The sequence below is a fragment of the Canis aureus genome, chromosome 15, assembly GCF_053574225.1.
Source record: "Canis aureus isolate CA01 chromosome 15, VMU_Caureus_v.1.0, whole genome shotgun sequence".
Classification (NCBI taxonomy): Eukaryota; Metazoa; Chordata; class Mammalia; order Carnivora; family Canidae; genus Canis; species Canis aureus.
In genome coordinates, this window is record NC_135625.1 from 40471398 (window position 1) to 40492911 (window position 21514).

Below are 21514 nucleotides of genomic sequence, written 5' to 3' on the forward strand. Positions count from 1 at the left end.
GTTTTCAGTGTTACTTATTCTTTCTTCTGCATCATTTATTCTGGCTGTTAGAGCATCCAATTTAGACTGCATCTCAGAGTAGTCTGGTCCAATTAGATTTTGGCCTGATTATATCTCATTTCTGTACTTAGAGATTCTCTAGAATCTTTTATGCTTTTTAAAGCTTAACTAGTATTTTATAATTGTAATTCTGAACTCCATGCTGACATTTTACTTAAATCCATATCCATTAGTTCTGTGGCAGAGAGTATTACCTCTGTTTCTTTTTTTGTTGTGAACTCTTCCTTCTAGTTATTTTGTCCAGTGCAGAATGGCTGTATGAATGAGCAAAGTCAAAAATATCAACTCTGACCCAACGAATTACACATTAGACAATTCCAAAGTGGTCAGGAACCAGAACATAAAAGAAAAAAGACAAAGACAAAAAAAAAAAAGGCAGGGGAGGTGGGAGGAAGAAAGAGAATATAATCTCAGTGTGGATGAAACAAGGTGATCCCCTTTGTCTTGATTGTATTTTGGCCTGTGTGTTAGATGGTACTAAATTCCAAAGTTATAAAGGAAGCAAAACTTATATGTATACAAAAATAAAATTGAATACAGTGAAAGGTAGCAAAAAATGAAGAATATATCTATAGCATGTATTTATAAAATATGAAAGTTAAAAAAGAAAAGACCTAAAAGCAAAGAGTTGATACAGTAAGAAACTAGTAGAGATGGGGGAAAATTGGAATATTTTAAACTGAAAGATAAATGAATCATAAGAAAAAAGCCTTGAGTTCTATATACTATTTTCTAGTCTTAATTGGTTGATAAACTTGCTTTTCACCTGCTCTTCCAGCTGGTCTAGAGGAAGGGTCTGCTGCTCTGATTCTCAGGTGTCTGTGCCTGGGCAAAGTTGCACCACCTTTTGCCCGGGGGCTGGGCTCAGTGTAAGCTGTTTGCTGTGTGAGGCTTTTGTTCCTTGAAGGCTTTCCTACCTCTTTAGAGGGTGGTCGCACCTTACGTGAGATCTGTTCTCTTAAATCTACCTTCCTAGAAGTTTTATAACTTTGCATTTACATTTAAGTTACATTTAAGTTTATGATCCATTTTGAGTTATTTTTTTGTGGAAAGTGGAGTCAGTGTCATTATTTTCCATGTGAAAGTCCAGTTCTTCCAGCACCATTTGTTGGAAAGGCTATCCATTCTCCATTGAACTGCATTTACTCCATTGTTAAAGATTTATTATCTGTGTCAGTCTGTTTCTGGGCTTTTTATTTTGTTCCAATGATCTTTTATTCATTATTTTGTGACTACTACACTGTCATTATACTTTATAGTAAGTTTTGAAGTTGGTTGTTATTATTCCTTTAGTTTTCTTCCTCCTCCTCTCCCTCCCTTCTCCTCCCCCCCCTTTACTCTTACTTCTCTCTCTCCTTTTCAGTATTATGTGACTTTTCTGCATTGTTTTTCATCTCCATATAAAGCTTAGAATCAGTTTCTTAATATCTATAAAATAACTTGCTGGAATTTTTATTGGAATTACATTAAGTCTTTAGATTACATTGGGAAGAACTGACATCTTAACAATATTGGGTCTTCCTATCCATGAACATGAAATATCTCTCCATTTATTTATGCCTCCTTTAATTTTTTTTTCATCAGAGTTTTCTAGTATTTCTCATATGGATTCTATAAGTTTGTTAGAACTATTCCCAAATACATCATTATTTTGGTGCTAATATAAATAGCATCATATTTTTCATTAAAATTCCCATTTTTCCTTCTTGGTACACAGGTAAACAATTGACTTTTGTATATTAACTTTGTATCAGTAATCTCTTGCTATAATAAATTATTAGTCCAGGAGATTTTTGTTTTTGTTGGCTTTTTGATCGATCAGTTGGGATTTTCTTTATATAATCAATCATAGAATCTATGGAAAAAAACAGGTTTATTTTTTTCTTTCCTCTCAACCTGTGTATTTTTCTTTTTCTCTCTCTTTCTTTTTTTTCTTTTCTTCTTCTTCTTCTTTTTTTTTTTTTTTTTGGTCCTGCTTTAGCTAGGACTTTCAGTAAGGGTGTTGAGAAGGAGTGATGAAAGGGAGCATCCTTGTCTTGTTCCTGATCTCAGAGGGAAAGCTTATAGTTTTTCACCATATATATGACATTAGCTATAGGTGTTCTCTGTGTGTTTGCTATCAACTTTAGGAAGTTCCCATCTATTCCTAGTTTGCTAATATTTTGTAGAATTCATTAAGTGAATATTGGATTTTGTCAAATACTTTTTTTCCATCAATTGTTATGGTCATATGGTTTTTCTTCTTCAGCCTGTCAATATGATGAATTAATTAATTGAGTCTGAATGATTATGAGAGATATTGGTATGGAATTTTCCTTTTTTTGGTAATGTGTCTGGATTTGGTTATTACAGTAATATTGGTCTCAAAGCATAAGCCAGGAAGTTCACCCATCAAGTTTGGGAGAGTATTGTGTTGGTAATTTCCTGGGGTGAAGGGAGTATGAGCTTTTCCTGGATTCTGTCCAAGTTGCTTCTCTTGGCTAATTTTGATTTACTTCCTTTCTGAATAATAAACCATAACTATGAATATAACAGCTTTCAGTGAGTTCTGTGAGTCCTTCTAGTAAATTACCAAACCTGAGAGTGGTTTTGTAAATCCATTGAACTTGTGTTGAGTGTAAGTAGTCAGGGAAGTTTTGGGGACGTTCTAACTTTGCAGCAGGCCTAAACTCTACACACCCTTTCCTCCCTGGCATTATTGAAGTATGACTGACAAATTAAAATAGTATGTTTTTAAGGTGTTCAACATGATGTTTTTATATATGTATACCTCCTGAAATATTACTACAATCAAACTAACATATCCCTCTCTTCATAGTTATCTTTTTTTTTTATGTAGTGAGAACACTTTATTCTCTTAGCACATTTCAACTATAGAGTACAGTATTGTTAATTATAGTCATCAGGCTGTACAGTGGATCCTGAAAATTAATTCATTCTTAAATTAAAATTTGTATCTTTTGAATAATGTATCCTCTTTTTTCCCCACTCTCCAGGAACTAATTAACCACTATTCTGCTCTCTCATATTATTCTCTAATTTATAAAAAAAATTGTTTCATACATTTTTCATAGTTTTCTAATTGGGTAAGAGTTGCTTGGTACCAGTTACTCTGTTTTGACCTGAAGTAAAAGTCTTTTTTTAGTATTTTAATTGTCTAGAGATACAGAACTATAAATATTGATAGCATTCATATTCTCCTCCAAAACTAAAAAATAAGACCAGCAAAAATAATTCCTGCCAAAGTTTATGTTATTATCATGATGTATTTTTACTTGTGCATTCCATTAACTCATAGCAATGTGGAGCTGTTAGCTGTTGTAATTTTCGAACTTGTACGCTGAAGCCAGGATCACAATGTGATGCAGGACTATGCTGCACTGACTGTCAGGTAAGATTTATTATCTTCTAAGTATATAATGAATCATGTCTTAGATATTTAATGAATCATGTCTTAGATATTTTAAAACACTTAGACCTGTAGCTGTAAGTAAAAATAAATGAACTTTCCAAAACTAATACTATACTCTATGTTAACTACTACTATACTCTATGTTAACTAACTGTAATTTAAATTAAAACTTAAAAAATTATTCTGTGAACCTTAACTGGATGTTTAGGTTTTCTTCTTATGCTGTTATTCTAACTTGATGCTGTTGTTCTTAAGCCTTGATTGAGAGCTATCATACAATTATTCAATACAGAAGATCTCCATTAAAAGGGTTTTATTTACTTTATCCAATATTTATATTTTTATAATAAAATATTATTACTAGCTGTGATAGGTATCTGTAACTATGTAACATGGCAGTTTCTCATAAATGTATAAATAATGAAACTCATTAGAGTAGGCTACAGTAGCACAAAGTTTAAACTACAAACTTATTATTTATTCAAAGATCGTATGATTGAAAGATCACATGCTAGTTTATATGTTGAAGACATTGACTCTTATCCACTATTTTCCTTTTCAGCTCCTGCAATATATTTGTAACAGATTTGTCATATGAGAATCCTTCTATTGAACTACCTGCCATGGGTTCTGGGTTCTTGACTATCCTTGACTGTAGTTTTCTCTATCCAGTTTTGTTATTTTTTTTCTGAATCTTACCATGTTGTTACATTCTTACCTCTGTGATCTTTTTATTGCCAACTGGAAGTCCTCAATTAAGAAGTATGAGATAGAGGGATACCTGGGTGACTCAGTGGTTGAGCCTCTACCTTTGGGTCAAGGCATGATCCTGGGGTCCTGAGTTTGAGTCCTGTGTCAGGCTCGCCATGGGGAGCCTGCTTCTCCCCCTGCCTGTGTCTCTGCCTCTCTCTGTGTGTCTCTTATGAATAAATAAATAAAATAAAAATTTCAAAGAAGTATGAGATAGATACCTGAAGAGTCTATATGAAAGTGTTAATTAACTACAGGGTAATTCAGGAGAATGATCATGATCGAGTTTCTTCTCTAAGAACTGCCTCTTTACCTTTTGTTTTCCTTTGTTAATTTTCAGTTATTCTGTATCATATTTGTCATAGAATTACAAATATTCCATATTCACAAACTATGCTTTGAATAAGTATATTTTATTTGCAAATTGTCTAAGTTACACTATTTTCACCCAAGAAATAATTATCCCAAGCTAAAAGTGATTTTTTTCTCCCTTGCACTGAAACACAAACAATTTTGGCTATCTTCACATCATATTTGTGTTATACTTTTCCTTGTGCATATGCTTATTTCCTGTTGTAGTTGATAACATTCAATTTTTTTTCAATATGATTAGCATAATGCTTTATACAAAGAAGGTACTAATAGACATTAATGAATAAATAGATCATCAAACTATAAATAGAATAATTTTGAAATGAATATTGAGAAACAATCTTAAATGTAATGTTTTATTTTTTATTTTTAATTTCTATTAGATTGAAAGATCAGGTGTTCAATGTAGGGGAGCAAGACATCATGAATGTGATATTGCTGAGTTTTGTAATGGAAGCTCATCAGAATGTCCAGTTGATGTGACTATACACAATGGACGTACATGTAAAAACCAATATATGTGTTATGATGGAGGCTGCCAAGATACAGATGCACGTTGTGAGATTATATTTGGAAAAGGTAATATTGTTTTGAACATCTACATAGTTGGCTCTTTATATTTTTATTAACATTACCAAGACAATTGGCAATTATATGTATAATTATATATGCAAATTATATTTATTTATATAATTATATGTATGTATATATATGTACATATGTATGTATGTGTAACTTAAATTTTATCCAAATTATTTATTCTGTTCAACATCTGTATGTATATATGTGTGTAGGGACATATATATGTGTAATTTAAATTCTAGCTATATATTTAAATTCTTTATTCTGTTTCACATCTATATTTTTATTTTTTCAAACTTTGTTAAGGTATAACTGACTTAGAAAGATACATATTTAAGGTGTATGAATTGATGTTTTGATGTTTTGTGAAATAATTGCCACAATCAAGGTAATTAATGTATTAGTTACATATACATATATACCAAGAAATGAAATTGCTTGATTATAATATAGTTCATTTTTATTTTTTGAGGAGTCTATATAGTTTTCCATAATGGCTATACCAAGTTCATTCCCAACAACAATATACAAAGGTTCCCCTTTCTCCAAACCCTTGTTAGCACTTGTTCTTTTTTAACCTTTTGATAATAGCTATCCTAAAAGGTGTAAGTTGTGGTTTTGATTTGCATTTTTCTGATGATTGGTGATGTTGAGCACCATTTCATATATCTGATGGTCATTTGTATGTCTTCTTTTGAGAAATGTCTATTCAGAGTTTTAGCTATTTTTAAATCTCATTATTTGTTTTTGCTATTGAGTTATATGACTTATTAGATATTTTGTATCTAATCAGATACATGGTTTGCAAATATTTCTCCTATAGATCTCATTTTTCCTCTTGATTGTTTCCTTTATTAAGAATTTTTTTAGTTTTGGGGTGCCTGGGTGGATCAGTCGGTTGAGTGTCTGGCTCTTGGTTTTGGTCAGGTCATGATAAGAATGTGTTTCTAACACAAAAGAAATCTATACTTTTACCCCCCACACACACACACACTTTATACTCTTTTAGGTCAGAATTGCTTCTGTTTATATTGTATATTAGTTTAAAAGTGATTTATGTATCATCATCACAGCTTTATATTATTCTATAGTTGTTCATATATTTAGCTTTACCATTGAGGTTTACATTTTTTTTTTTTTGCATTGCTGCTTAGTGTGTTTTCATTTTAACTCCCTTTAGCATCTCTTGAAGGCAGGTTTAGTTGTGATGAACTCACTTTGTGTTTGTCATGAGTTGTGGGACTCAGCCCCATGTTGGCTTCCCTGCTCAGTGGGGAGTCAGCTTGAAAGATTCTCTCCCTCTGCCCCTCCTCCCTTGCTCTCTGTCTCTAAAAATATTTTTTTTTAAAAGACTTTTTTTATGTAGTCCCACTTGTCTATTTTTGCTTTTGTTGCCTGTGCTCTTGTGTCATATCTAAAATATTATTTCCCAGACCAACTTCAAGAACTTTTCCCCTGTTTTCTTCTAGTAGTTTTACACTTTCAGGTCTTTAAGTGTATTCCAACCCTTATTGCCCCCTGCAGCTTTATAGAGATATAATTGACCTATAACATTGTGTCATTTTAAGGTATATGACATGTTGATTTGTTGTGCTTATCTATTGCAAAATGATTACCACCATATGTTAGCTAAAAGCTTCATCGTGTCACATAAGTACCATTTCTTTTTGTGGTGAGAACATTTAAAATCTTCTTTCCTGGTAAGTTTCAAGTAAGTAATACAGTATTATTAAGTATAAACATCATATTGTACATTAGATCCCTGAACTTAACTCATCTTATAAGAAGAAATTGGTACCCTTTGACAGACATCTCTCCCTTTCCCTCATCTCCTAGCCTGTGGTAATCACAGGCCACTCTTTGTTTCTGAGTTCAGCTTTTTAAGGTGATTTCACATATAAGCAATATTATAGAGCATTTTTCTTTCCTTATCTAGCTTATTTCACTTGTCATAATGCCCACAAATTTATCCATGTTGGCACAAATAGAAAGATTTCCTTCTTCCTCAAGACTGAATAAAATGTCATTTTATGTAAATACTGCATTTTCTTTACCCATCCATCCATTGACAGACACGTAGACTGTTCCCATATCTTCATATCTTGCTTACTGTGAATAATGCTGACAGAAACAAGCCTTGTAATTTTCGGGGTATGGATCTTTCACTTACTTGGTTTAAATGTATTCTTAAGTATTTTATTGATTTTGATGCCAATGAGAATAGTACTGTTATCTTTCTTTTTCAGCTGTTTCTTTGTTAGTGTATAGAAATTCAAATGATTTCTGTGTTGATTTTGTATTCTACAGAGGTACTGAATTTAATAGTTCTAACACACCTTTTTGGTTGGGTCATTAGGACTCTCTATATAAAATTATATTTTCTGCAAGACAGTTTTACTTCTTCCTTTCCAATTTGGATGTCTTTTATTATTTTTCTTCCCTGACAACTCTCACTACAACTCCTAGTACTATGTTGAATAGGAGTGGTGTGATTTCTCATCTTAGAGGAAAAGCTTTCAGCCTTTCACAATTGAGTATGATGGTGGCTATGGATTTATTATATGTGGCCTTTATTGTATTAAGTTATATTCCTTCTATACTCAATTTGCTGATTATTTTTATCATGAAAGAATGTTGTATTTTGTCAAATGCTTTTTCTATATTTACTGGGAGGATCTTATGTCTTTCATTCTATTAATGTGGTATATCACAGTTATTGATTTGCATATGTTGAAGTATCCTTACATTCCAGAGATGAATACCATTTGATTATGATATTCAGTTCTTTTAATTTTGCAGTATTTTATTGAGAATTTTTACTTCTGTATTCATTAGAGCTGTTGGTCTGTAGTTTTCTCTTGTAGTGTTTTTATTTGGTTTTGATATCAAGATAAAGCTGACCTCATAAGATGAATTTGGAAATATTCTCTCCTCTTCAGTTTTTGGAAGAGTTTGGGAATGACTGACATTAATTCTTCTTTAAGTGTTTGGCCAGGGATACCATCACCAGGGGTATTATCTGGTTTGGCCTTTTCTGTGTTGGGAGGTTTTTGATTGTTGATTCTATCTCATTACTATCTATTTATTCTGACTTTCTATTTTCTCATGACTTAGTATTGGTTGATTATATGTTTCTAGGAGTTTACCCATTTTCTTCTAGATTGTCCAATTTGTCAAGCATATAATTGTTCATATAAGTTGCTGAAGATGCTTTGCATGTTTATGTTATTAGTTATAATGTCTCTTCTTTAATTTATGTATTTGGGTCTTCTTTTTTTCTTATTCTATTTAAATATTTGTCAATTTTGTATGTCTTTTCAAGAAACCAACTCTTACACAGTTAATCTTTTTATTCTTCTTATCCCTATTTATTTCTACTCTTTCTTTATTTCTTTCCATCTTATAATCTGGGGGCCTGTTTGTTCTTTTGTTTTCTTTTTCCTTGAGGTATACAATTAGGTTATTTATTTGAGACCTTTCTTTTTTTTCTTATAAGGACATGTTTATTGCTATAAACTTCCCTCTTAACTGCTTTGCAGAATCGCATAGATTTTGATATGTTGTTCTTCCATTTTCATTTGTTTCAGGATATTTTTTTAATTTCATCTTTGCTTTCTTTTTTGGCCCACTGGTTGTTTCAGAGCATGTTTTCTAATTTCCACATATTGGTGAGTTGTCCAGATTTCCTTCTATTATTAATTTTAGTTCCATCCCATTGTTGTTGGAAAAGATACTTTGTATGACTTCAGTCTTCTGAAATTTGCTAAGACTTGTTTTATGACTTATCATAGGATTTATCATGGAGAATGTTCCATGCACACTTGAGAAGAATATGTATTCTCCTGCTGCTAAATGGAATATTCTGTATGTGTCTGTTATATCCATTTGGTGAAAAGTCCAGCTTTTCACTGTTGATTTTCTGTCTAGATATCTATCCATTGTAGAAAGTGGAATATTTAAGTCCCACTGTATTATTGTATTGTTACCTATTTCTCTCTGTTAGTATTTGCATATGATATATAGGTACTCCAGTGTTGGGTACATATATATTTATGATCATCATATCTTCTTGATGAATTGACTGCCTTATCATTGTATAATGATCTTTTATTCCCCTTTTGTTGCCATTCAGCTTAAAGTCCATTTTGTCTGATATATAGCTATCCCCACTTTCTTGTTTTCCACTTGCATGGAAAATCTTATTCCATTCCTTTACATTTGCTTATGTATGTAGTTATAGCTGAAGTGATTCTTATAGGCGGCATATACTTGGGTCTTGTTTTTCTACCCATTAATGAAGCACTATATGTCTTTTGATTAGGGAATTCAATTCATTTGCATCTAGAGTGATGATGGATAGGCAAGGACTTACTAATTCCAACTTTCTGTTATATAGTTTCCTTCTTTCTTCCTCTCTTTCTGCCTGCCTTTGTAAATTTATCATTTTTCATAGTGGTATGCTTTGATTCCCTTTTATTTATTATTTTTTGTGAATCTACTGCAGGTTTTTATGATTACCATAAGACTTACACAAAATATATGTATACCAGTTATTTTATGCCAATAATAATATATTTTATTTCAAAACCCTTCCCATTTCTCCCCTTATGTTATGTTTTTGATGTCATAATTACATCTTTTTGTAGTATATATCCGCTAAGAAATTACTGTAACTATTGCTATTTTTAATTCTTTTTCCTTTAACCTTTATACTAGAGTTAACACATCACCATATAACAGTTTTAGAGTGTTAAGAATTTACTATATCCTTGCCTTTACAAGAGTGTCATATATTTTCATTTGTGTTCATGTTACTGATTAGCTTTTTTCATTTCAGCCTGATTAACTCCTCTTAGCATTTCTTCTAAGGCAGATTTAGTGTTGATCAATTCCCTTAGATTTTGTTTATTAGGGAAAGTCTTTATCGTACCTTAATTTCTGAAGGACAACTTTGCTGGGTAAAGTATTCTTGGTTACCAGTTTCTTTCTTTCAGAACTTTGACTATATAGTTCCATTGTCCCCTGGCTTGCAAAATCTTTGCTGAGAGATCTACTGTCAGCCTTATGGGGGGAGGGTTTCCCCTTTTATGAAACAGTATATTTCTTTTACTACTTTCTTTTGTCATTGATTTTAGTTTTATTATAATGTGTCTTTTTATTCTTACCTTGGAGAAGATCATTTTGAATTGAAATTTTGAGGTGATCTATTAACTTTACAAACTTGAACATCCAAACTGCCCCCAGATTTGAGATGTTTTCAGCCATTATTTCTTTAAGTAAGCCTTCTAATCTGGGACTCCAATGATGCATACATTATTTCTCTCAAAGGTGTACTATAAGTCACAAAGCCTTCTTTATTCCCTTTCATTCTTTCTCCAATAGTTTCTCTGATTGGATAATTTCAATTGCTCTGTCTCCTAGCTCACTGATTCTTCTGCTTGGTCAGTTTTACTGTTGAACTAGTCTATTGAATTCTTCAGTTTAGTTATTGGATTATTCAGCTCCAAATTTCTATTTGGTTCTTTTTATGTCTTCTATTTGTTGAACATCTCATTTTGCTCTTGTATTTTTTTTTAATTTTATTAAATTGTTTATCTGTATTATGTTCTCTTGTAGCTCTCTGAGCATCTTTAGAATAATTATTTTGGATTATTTGGCAGACAATTCCTGGATCTCCTATTTGTGTGAAGCTATTTACTGGAGGTTTACTGTGTTCTTTTGGTGACATCATGTTTCCCTGCTTCTTCATGATCCCTGTAGCCATGTGTAGTTATCTACTCATTTGAAGAAGCAGTCACCTCTTCCAGACTTTATGGATTGATTTTGGTAAGGGAAGACCTTCATCTATGAGAGGGGGAACTCTGAAGTAGGTGGTGACTCTGGGTCTGATCTGGTCTGGTGGTGCAGTGCACCCAGTTTGGGCGTGTATTGGTGGCATTGGCTTCCCAGGGTGTAAGGTCTCTGACTTAGGGCATTGGGGTCCATGGCATTGACATTGGCACACACTTGGCTGCAGAGGTCTGTTCCAGGTGCCTGTGTAGGGGTAGGATACAAACTTAGAGTGATGGAGGCCAGAGCAAGCAGCAAGCCAATTGTGGGCTCACTAGAATCTATTATGTCACTGGCTATTGGCATACTCTACTATAGCTGCACCCTCTTGCCCAGGCATACACATTGCATTAGAGGTTGATGACAGTGTCTGGGCCATTTGTCTGCAGATGCATAGTGGAGGGGCTAGTTCCAGATGGGCCTTGAGGCTAATCCATTCAGCTAGTCTATGCCCTTTGAGTGGGGAATTTAATCCATTTAGTTTTATTTTATTTTATTTATTTTTATTTTTTTATTTTTAAATATTTTTATTTATTTATGATAGTCACAGAGAGAGAAAGAGAGGCAGAGACACAGGCAGAGGGAGAAGCAGAGGGAGAAGCAGGCTCCATGCACTGGGAGCCTGATGTGGGATTTGATCCCGGGTCTCCAGGATCGCACCCTGGGCCAAAGGCAGGCGCCAAACCGCTGCGCCACCCAGGGATCCCCGCATATGTATGGCTTTAACAGGAGTTTCTGATAACCAGTTGCTAGAAGGAGAAAAAACTGAGGTCTGATACAGATGGTTCTGTCCAGTATTTTGACATCAATTGGAAATAGATGCTTTCTGGTTATTACAATCAGGAGTGTCTGAAAACCAGCAATCTAGGAAACTTTGTCTAGAAAATCTAGAATTTTTTAGATTCTAGAAAATCTAGAATTTCTAGGAAAATTCTCTTATTGTGCAGAACTCTAGGCAGTATGTCTGGTTTTCTACTTTGTCTGAAAAGAGATGTCCAGAGGTACAGTTCCATTAATCTTGATATTTGACAGTGGCTAATGATGTGCAATTAATTAGGAATTGGAAAAATAAGATTGAAAAATTGGTGACAGGGAGTTCTAGAGAAGTTATATGTGGTTGTGCTTCTCAGAATAAGCATGTAAAGCTCACCAAAGGGCATTACACATAGAGAAGGCTCTCAACAATAAGATTAACAAGGTAATCTGTCTTGTGGATGTTAGTCAGTCTCTTTCTCCAGATATCCTAGTACTTTCATAGTGAACCCATGTACATAGAATTCATGGCTGCAGGGATAGAGACAGTGAATAGTTTCAAAAATAGGAACTTCCCTAATCAAGATGATCTGGGTATCTTTGTTGCTAAGTTAACAACCGGTAAACAGTAATGAGACAGAATTCAGCTTCTGATAAAGCACAATGCCTTGACAGACTGGCCAGCCACTGTGCCAGTATGATGACATTAGATCCTTCTAGATATTTAGAGGGTAGAAATTTGTTCTCACTAGAATATAGACAGATTTGGATATGGATTTATCTTTTCGGCTATCATACTTCTATTAGCAGTATTAACTATGGACTTTTAAAAGTTGGATGTAATTACATAGAGTGAACTTAATAGATCTTAAGTGTATATTTTAATGAGTTGAAAGATGCACATATTCATATAATCTTTACCCTAATTAATTAAAAGGCAGAAATTTTCCATCTACTCAGTATGTTTCTTTGTACCTCTTTTTAGCTGATCACTTGAATACAACACTTGTTATCTTTCCCATTATCATAGATTATTTTTACCTGTTATTGAACTTTATATAATAAATAGTATTTAATTGTGTGAGTGTACCAAAAATAGTTTTTACATTCTCATGTATGTGGACATTTGTATTATTTCCATTTTTTTCTGTCATGAATAACAGTGCTATGAACCTTTATATATAAATCTTTTAAAAATACATATTTCTGTTTGAATAAAGATTTAGAGAAGAAACTGCTGTCTTAGAGCAGCTGTATATTTAATTTTATTAGAAACCTGTGCAGTTTTCTAAAGCTGTTGTACTACATTGTACTCTATTAGCCACATAAGAATTTTAGTTACTCCATCTCCTTGGTGACATTCTGTGCTGTTAGTCTTCTTAATTTTAGTCACTGAAATGACTAAAGAACATATTAAAGAAATATTAAAGTAAAGAACGAGAACATATTAAAATATAAACATTATGAATATTTTCCCAGTATGAGGCTTCCCCCTTCACTTTTTCATGGTGATATTTGATAAGAAAATCTTAATTCTGACGATCAGTTTATCAAATATTTTTCTTTTATAGTTACTTGTGCCTACTCCAGGGTCATGCACATTATTTTTCTATTTTTTCACTAAAATGTTTTGATTTAACTTTTCTTTTAAATTGAATTGATTTTTTGTATATGGTGTGAGATAGGATTGAGATTAATTTCCCCCCATACTATCATCATTTCTTGAAAAGATTTTCTCATTCAGTTGATTTGATATCTTTGTTAAAAATCAATTGATAATGTAAGATAGTTCCATTTCTGGATTCTCTTCTGCTTCATTTATCTATTTGTCTGTATCCCTATGCTATTGATTACCATAGCTTATAGTAAGCCTTAAAATCAGGTAATGTAAATTATTCAACTTTGTTTATTTTTTCAATATTGCTTTGGATTTTCTGAGTCCTTTTCATCTCCATTTAAACTTTAACATTAATTGCTAATTATAAAAAAATTCTTGCTAATTTCTAAAAAAAGTTGCCAACTTGGATTTTAATTGAGGTTGTATTGAATTTATAGATGAATTCTGGATTGACAACAATGTAGTGTTTTATAAACCATGAATATGCTTTTTAAGAAGTGTTTTTTTAGTTTCTAGTGAACATGTTTTTTATACCTTTATTTTTATTTTTCCTAACTACATTTTGGGTTTTAGCACGATTGTAAAAAGTGTTATTTTTATGAAACTTGGTTTTCCAGCTGTTTGTTGCTAATAAGTAGAAATATAATTTACTTCTTTTTGTATCTTGATATTTTATCTGTGATTTGAGTAGTGAAATAAAATGATGCCTACTAGATACAGAGAAGTCTTATTCTAACTGGTCACCAGAGAACATAGAACTGTACTGATAAAGGTATAGAATTGTTAGACAAGAAAAATGTTACATAATAAGAATTCAGAGTACTTGCTCAGAATGAGTCATCATAAGAAAAATTTAGCAGCACATTGTGTATATGTGCCTGGTAACTAAACAAATGTTCAGGGATTTCAGTTATTCTCTGTACAAATGCTGACAATGATGAACCAAGAAGATATGAAACTTACTGCTAGAAGCATAATGATTGTATATTTTCTGTCTAAAAAGTTACCTTTCACGGAGATCATTGGAATTTGTTAATGGTCTGCAGTATCTAGATTACTAGTTCTTCTGGTGGTTTCTGTTGACTTCCTTGGATTTTATGCACATGCGCGCACACACACACACACACACATCTTCTGAAAATAATGTCTTTTTAAAAAATTTTTCAGCATGTATGCCATATACTTCTTTTTCTTTCCTCATTCCACTGTATAGTGTCAATGTTGAATAAAAGTAAGGAATAATAAAAAATCCATGTTTTTTTGTGATTTTAGATGGAAAGCATTCAATATTATACTTGCTTAATAAGTATACTGTTACTTATATGATGTTAGCCATAAGTTTTTCCTGAATGTCCTTTATAAGGTTGAGGTAATTCCCTTCTATTTCTAGTTGTTCCATAAATGTTCAATTTTTTCAAATACTTTTTTCATATTTTTTGAGATGACTATATTTTCTAATAATCTAATATGGCAGATTATATTTATTGATTTTACAGGTGGTAAAAATACCATTTCTGGAATAAAACCTATTTATTATTTATTATTTTTTGTATTCTGGATCTGATTCATTAATATTTTACTAAAGACTTTTGCCTGTTGAGGTATATTAGTTATAATCTTTTTTGTAAATGTTTTTGTCAGATTTTAGTGTGAGAATTATGTTATACTTAAGATGAGTATAAAATGTTCTCTTCTATTTTTGTTTTTTCCTTAAAGATTTTATTTATGTATTTGAGAGAGAGAGAATGTGTGAGTGAGGGGAGGAGCAGCAGGGGAGGGGGAGGGACAAGTGGACTCCGTGCTGAGCACGGAGCCTGATGTGGGGCTCCATTGCAGGACCCAGAGTTCATGACCTGAGCCAAAACCAACAGTTGATGCTTAAGCCATTGAGACACCCAGGTGCCCGATTCCCTTCTATTTTCTGAGAATATTATTTCTTCATTAAATATTTGATAACACGTCCCTCGCTGTTTCCCCCCTCAACAACAATAATTTGGCATTCATCCATAGACCTTTGTGAGAGAGGCTTTGTGGAAGCTATGTGATCCAGCACCATATGCCAAGAGACTTGGAAGGAGTCCCACTCACCTGTGCATTGGATAATAGGCATATAAAGCCCAGCTGTGGACTCTGCTATGGACTCTGCAGTGGCTTGGAAAATACTATATTAGACACCCACTGATGAGAGAGCCTTTGTGGAAGTCCAGTTTTCCAGAAGAGAAGTTCACATCTTTGGAGCAAAAAAATATATGAGTTTGGATGCATTTGGAGGGTTTTAGTGCTACACATGGGAAGGCAAAAGGAAGTCTGTCTGCACTCAGCCTGGTACATTACAGGATTAAGAGAAGTCCTATAAGCTTAAGAATTCTGCCACAAAAGGGATCAAGAAGATGGAGCAGATCTAGCCAGAGAGTTACTAAAGCTCCCACCCACCTTTGTTCTAGTTGTCTCTAGGTGTCCCCATTAAGTTGATTTTTCTGATCAACTCTTTTTTGATCTGATCAATTGAATTTGATCAATTCTGAATTTGAATTCTGATCAATTCTCTTTTTTTTTTCTTCTTCGCTGCATAGCTATAAGTTCTTAAATGATATTCTTGAGGTCTTACAGGGATATTTTCATTTGTATATGGCTGCCTCCTTATTTCTTGGTGAGGGGATGAAAGTTAGCATCTCCTACTGTGCAATCTGGCTGATCTTATTCTTCCTCAGTAGAATTTTTTAAATGGAAGAGAAGTAAATGTGTGTCCTTAGTAAATGTAGATGATCTTCCTAGTTCATTTCTTGAGAAAATGTATAGGATAATCTTAAAAAGAGAAATGAAGGCTTCAGAAATTCCTTACCATAGATTATTTTCTGAACATTAGTATCCATAAGAAGTCAATTCATTTAATTAATATTTGGACCCAAACTCCCAGACTCAAAGTCTGTCATACATTTTCAGATACAGCATAGATGGTGCTCCTTTGTCTTTGGCCCCTAGAAAATGCTTAAGCCATTGAGCCACCCAGGTGCCCCATTCCCTTCTATTTTCTGAGAATATTATTTTTTCATCAAGTATTTGATAACATGTCTCTCACTGTTTCCCCCTTCAACAACAATAATTTGGCATTCTTCTTTGTAATAATTTGGTACACTTGTTGAAATGACAGATACAAGAACTGTGGCTATTGATAGTACTTGTGATAGTACTTATGCATATCTGAGGTAAAATGAAGTTAGAAACAAAGAAATGGTGCTATGGTAGAATCTATAAAGGTGAGAATAAGATCAATAGAAAGTTTCAGGAATTATGATGGCAACAAGTATTCAAAATGGTCATTCAGTCGATCTTAGTGTGTGTGATCTCATTAATGGTAATGGATTGCTTATAAAGTACCTATAAGACTGTTTATGTTAATAGCTGATCTCGCTTAACTCAGTATTCCAAACTCCTCAATTCCTAACATGTATTTAAATAGGTTGGCTGGCTACCTGAGCTCCCAATGATCCTCTAAACAGTGGCTTAGTTTGGAGCTCTGTATGGATCAATCTGATCTTCCTGTTACTAGTAAACGGTGGCATCTGGTGTAGTATATTTTGTATGTGACACCCATTCCGAAAGTGTTTTGGTTTACTGCATTAGCAATCCCCTCTACTGGTCAAAGAATAAACTGTTATTGCACAACTGTGGTTCTGGGGGCTTTTTCTTCCTCATATAATATTCCAGAGGTAGCATGTTGTCAAAAACATCTCAGCAGCTTGGCTATATGACATTTACCAAGAATCTGTGGTTTTTCTTCTTGTTCAGCCATCCCTTGTGTCTCTGGTAGAAGATAGTTTCCCAGTACAAAATCTTTCTATCAGCCCATAGAATCGAGGAAAGATGAAATGAAACTACCTTCTACTTACTGCCATTAACTTGATTTTTTGATATATAATGTCTGCTGTTTTTCCAATGGCCAGAACCTAGTTACATAACCACATCTGGTTGCAAGAGAGTCTGAAAAATTTTTTCTTTATCTTGGTGTTTGTGGCCCTGCTAATAATAAACTCCTATTACTAAATGGGAAAAAAAAGGAATGAATATTGGGAGACAATTGCCAGTTTCTGTGCTCAGCGTTAGTCTTAGAAGTTATGGTGGCAGGATACTCTTGCTACTAGTCATGTTGTCTGGAGTGCCAAAGTTTATGTAGAGAAGGTAGAGATCAGTATGGATCAAAGTATCATGAACTATTTTATTGATTATAAGAAGCAAGATTTCATAGATTCATCTTTTTCTGTAGAGATCTCAGGATTTTCTTAGTACCAATTTCTAGAAACTGTCTAATATCCACATGGTTACTGTGGGAAATATCCTATAGTAAAATATGGCATTATACCTTTATTCATATTTGGTTGTACAGTAGTGGATACCTAACCAGACCTGGTCCAATGGCAGTACTCTCCAACCTTGATACAGTTGGTCCCTGTTAAGGTGAGCATCTGATTCATATTAAGAGAGATAGGGAAGTTCTGAATGTCTTTTCTGGAATTTCTGGACAGTTGAACCAAGAGAATTTTCCCTCTTAAGCTCTAGAGTTTTTGTCAGGTATGCTTTTGACCATGTGGAGAAAGGTGAGCCTCAGTAAAACAGAAAAATGAAGCTGGAGTGTAAACATAAATGAAAACAAGAGAAAGAAAGATAAACCACCTATTATTTATTCCTTCAATGCCAGTGTAATAAATTATATTCTGTTCTTAGTCTCATAATATTTTACTTATTTTCTGAACTTAATAGAAATGTTATTTATATTTCAGCTGGTGTACAGTAGTAATATATAGCTTATTGGAGGTGGAAAAGAATTATAGGTCAGGGGGCTTCAGATTCAATAATTAAGTTTATGCTTATTTATCTTAAATATCTTTGAAGAGTGTTTTAGAAGCCATGAGGAAGATATATCTACCCTCTCATCATTCATTTGTGGAAAATTTAAAATGATTCTATCTGCAAATTCGCTGGCACATGTAGGATTGGTATTATCTCTTCCAGTAAATATATTTAGGGAACCACAAAACAGAAAGTATAATGAAATTAGTGAGGTGACATTGGAAACATAATTAAGAAGAGATCATTAGGCAGTTTTTTCAAATATTAATCTTTAAAAATCTCTATTGCCTCAAATAGAATAGGTATAATTCAAGTTGGGGGTCTTGGTTTTGGACGTCAAATTCCATAAGGAAGAAAGATTATGGAATATAGTTACCAAAGGTGCTGATTTTTTCTTTCATTCAATAAATATTTATCTAACACCTTAATAGGGTATGACATTTCTCTTTTAGCACAGGAAACACAGTGATGGACAAGACAAAAAAAGATTCCTATTGTTATGGAGGTTATAGTCCAGTGAAGGGTTCAGGTAATAAATATAAAAATAAAGATTCTGTCGCTGGATTGTAGTGTACCAGGCTGAGTAAAGATTATGGAAAGAAAATTGGATTTTATCCTTGGTATAATATTTAAACAGAGACTGATAAATGGTTTTTATTTTCTTAAAAAAATCATTCTGATTTATGGAATGCAGAATGCTTCCACTCTCCACTATAGGAAGTGGAGAATGGAAGCAGGGAATCAATTAGAAAGCTTTTTGTAGACTATTAGAAGAGAAATTGATGTTATATCAGGTTAGAGTTGTAGCCTGTTGTAGTCATACTCCGGCTGTATTTAGGAAATAGTGTCAATAAGACTTGGATTGGGTGGTAGAGGCAGGTAGTAAGGGGGAAAAATAAATCAAGTATGATTCCTGCTTTGGCCTGAGTATCTGGTTGACTACTGGTCCTAGAAACTGAAATAAAGTATAGAGGTAAATCAGAATTTGGTTTTAGGATATGTTGTAAATGTAAAGATGAAGTTGAGTCAGATGTCAGGTTATGAAAGTTAAAATTTTAGCTAACATTTCAGTGTCTCTGTTTATTCTAGTTGAGGTGGGATAGCCATCTAACTGGAAACATAAGCTAGTAGTCTCTAATAGTTGTCAAGGAGTATAGCCTCAAACTTCCTAATGCTCAATGCTATTTATGAGGATTGCCTAAATTATTTGCAATAATTTCCCAACACTCACATTTACTGTCCTAGTACCAGCCATGCATAAATATCTATTCCAGTGCATTCACTATTTATTTGTACCTCATGGCATTGATAATAGGATACAGGGAATCTAAATACACTATTTAGTCTATAGAAGGAAATATTTTCATAGTAGATTTGGTCAGTATACTAGATATAAGGGAACATTTTGACATGTGACTTCACGTTTGCAAGGTGTTGCCCTTTTAGTGTTTCCATCTCACCCTGGAAGACTCAGACTGATCTGAGAGAAAGCCCCTAACACTAATAAAAGAGGGTATTCAAGAGAGAAATTAATAATAAATTTCACTGGTACCTTTAGATGCAATAGATAGACTAATGAAAAATAGGCTAGATGAAGAACATCACTTTCAACAGAATTCATCTGACTATGGATCTTTTTCAACTTACAGTGGAGTTACATTTTAATAAACCATGCATTTAATACACTTAACCAGGGCCCTTGGGTGGTCCAGTGGTTGAGCATCTGCTCAGGGCATGATCCCAGAGTCCCGGATCGAGTCCTGCATCGGGCTCCCCACAGGAAGCCTACATCTCCCTCTGCCTATATCTCTGCCTCTCTCTGTCTCTCATGAATAAATAGATCTTTGAAAAAACAGTACACGTAACCTGTTGAACATCATAGCTTAGCCTACCCTCCCTTAAAGGTGCTCAGAAAGAACACTTATATTAGCCCATAGTAGGGCAGAATCATCTAACCACAAAGCCAATTTTGTAATAAAGTGTTGAATATCTCAAGTAATTTTTTGAGTACTATAAAAATAGAATGATTATATGGGTACAGAATGGTTGTAAGTGAATTTGTTGTTTACATTTATGATCCTGTGGCTGACTAGGAACTGTGGCTTACCACTGCTACCCAGCATCACGAGTATCATACCACTTAGCCCAGGAAAAGATTAAAATTCAAATTCTGAGGTACAATTTCTACTGAATGTATATTGCTTTTGCACCATCATAAATTTGAAAAATTGTTAGGTTGAACTATTTTTAGTTGGGGACTGTCTGTAGTCTGTGATTAAATACAGTTTTTATATTATCTCTCTAAATTGGACTGAATTATCCAATTTCTGACTTTTCTTGAATAATATCTTGGTGTTCAACAAGCTCTGAATTGGCATTCCTAACCTGGTATCTAATATTTACAAGTTAACTGATTAAACATTGTGAATACTTAGAAATAACATCACTTTTCCTAATGGTATCTATACAATTGCCTTTGATGGACTAATGTTTAAAAATGGTGAAAAGAGAATTAGGAGATGGTAAAGAAAGAAAAATAATATACGGGAAAATGTAACTAATGAAAGGAGCAGGTAAATGAGAAATTCTCCTGATCATAAAAGAAAATGGAGAAGAATTAGATGGGAATTCACAATGGCTAAATAGACATCATCTTAACTAATTCTAACAATCCATTGAGGTAGATGTTGTTTACTTTTATGGATGAAGCAGCTAGGTTTAGCAAGTTTCATTTTAGAGAAAGTAACTGTGCTAGGCAGAATTCTTTTATTTTTTATTTAAATTCCATTTGGTTAATGTAGAGTGTAATGTTAGCTTCAGGTGTAGAATATAGTGATTCAACACTTCCATAAAACACCTGGTGCTCATCACAAGTGCACTCCTTAATCCCTACCGCCTATGTAACCCATTATAAACCCACCTGCCCTCTGGTGACCATCAGTTTGTTCTTCATAGTTAGGAGTCTGTTTCTTGGTTTACCTCTCTTTTTTTCCCCTCTTTGTTCATTTGTTTTTTTTTCTTAAATTCCATGTTTGAGTAAAATCATATAGTATTTCTCTTACACTGACTTCACTTAGCATAATATTCTCTAGCTAAATCCACATCATTGCAAATGGCAAGATCTCATTCTTTTTATGACTAAGTAATACTCCATTGTATACGTATATCACATCTTCTTTATCCATTCATTAGTGGACATTTGAGCTCTTTCCATAATTTGGCTATTATAGAAATGCTGCTATAAACATCAGGGTGCATGTGTACCTTTGAATTAGTGTTTTTGTATCTTT

General features: G+C 33.4%; 1 protein-coding gene across 12 annotated transcripts in view; it reads left to right on the top strand.

Moving 5' to 3' along the window:
• ADAM32 (ADAM metallopeptidase domain 32) overlaps positions 1 to 21514 on the top strand; it is a 181765-nt gene that overhangs the window by 103690 nt on the left and 56561 nt on the right. For all 12 annotated transcript variants that reach the window (XR_013352994.1, XR_013352993.1, XM_077849240.1 and 9 more), the window contains 2 exons: positions 3359 to 3451; positions 4978 to 5173. Coding sequence is in view for 10 of the 12 variants with exons in the window: in XM_077849240.1 (XP_077705366.1) it covers positions 3359 to 3451; positions 4978 to 5173 (289 nt within the window). In the remaining 2 variants the exon portion in view is untranslated. The remainder of the gene's footprint in view (positions 1 to 3358; positions 3452 to 4977; positions 5174 to 21514) is intronic.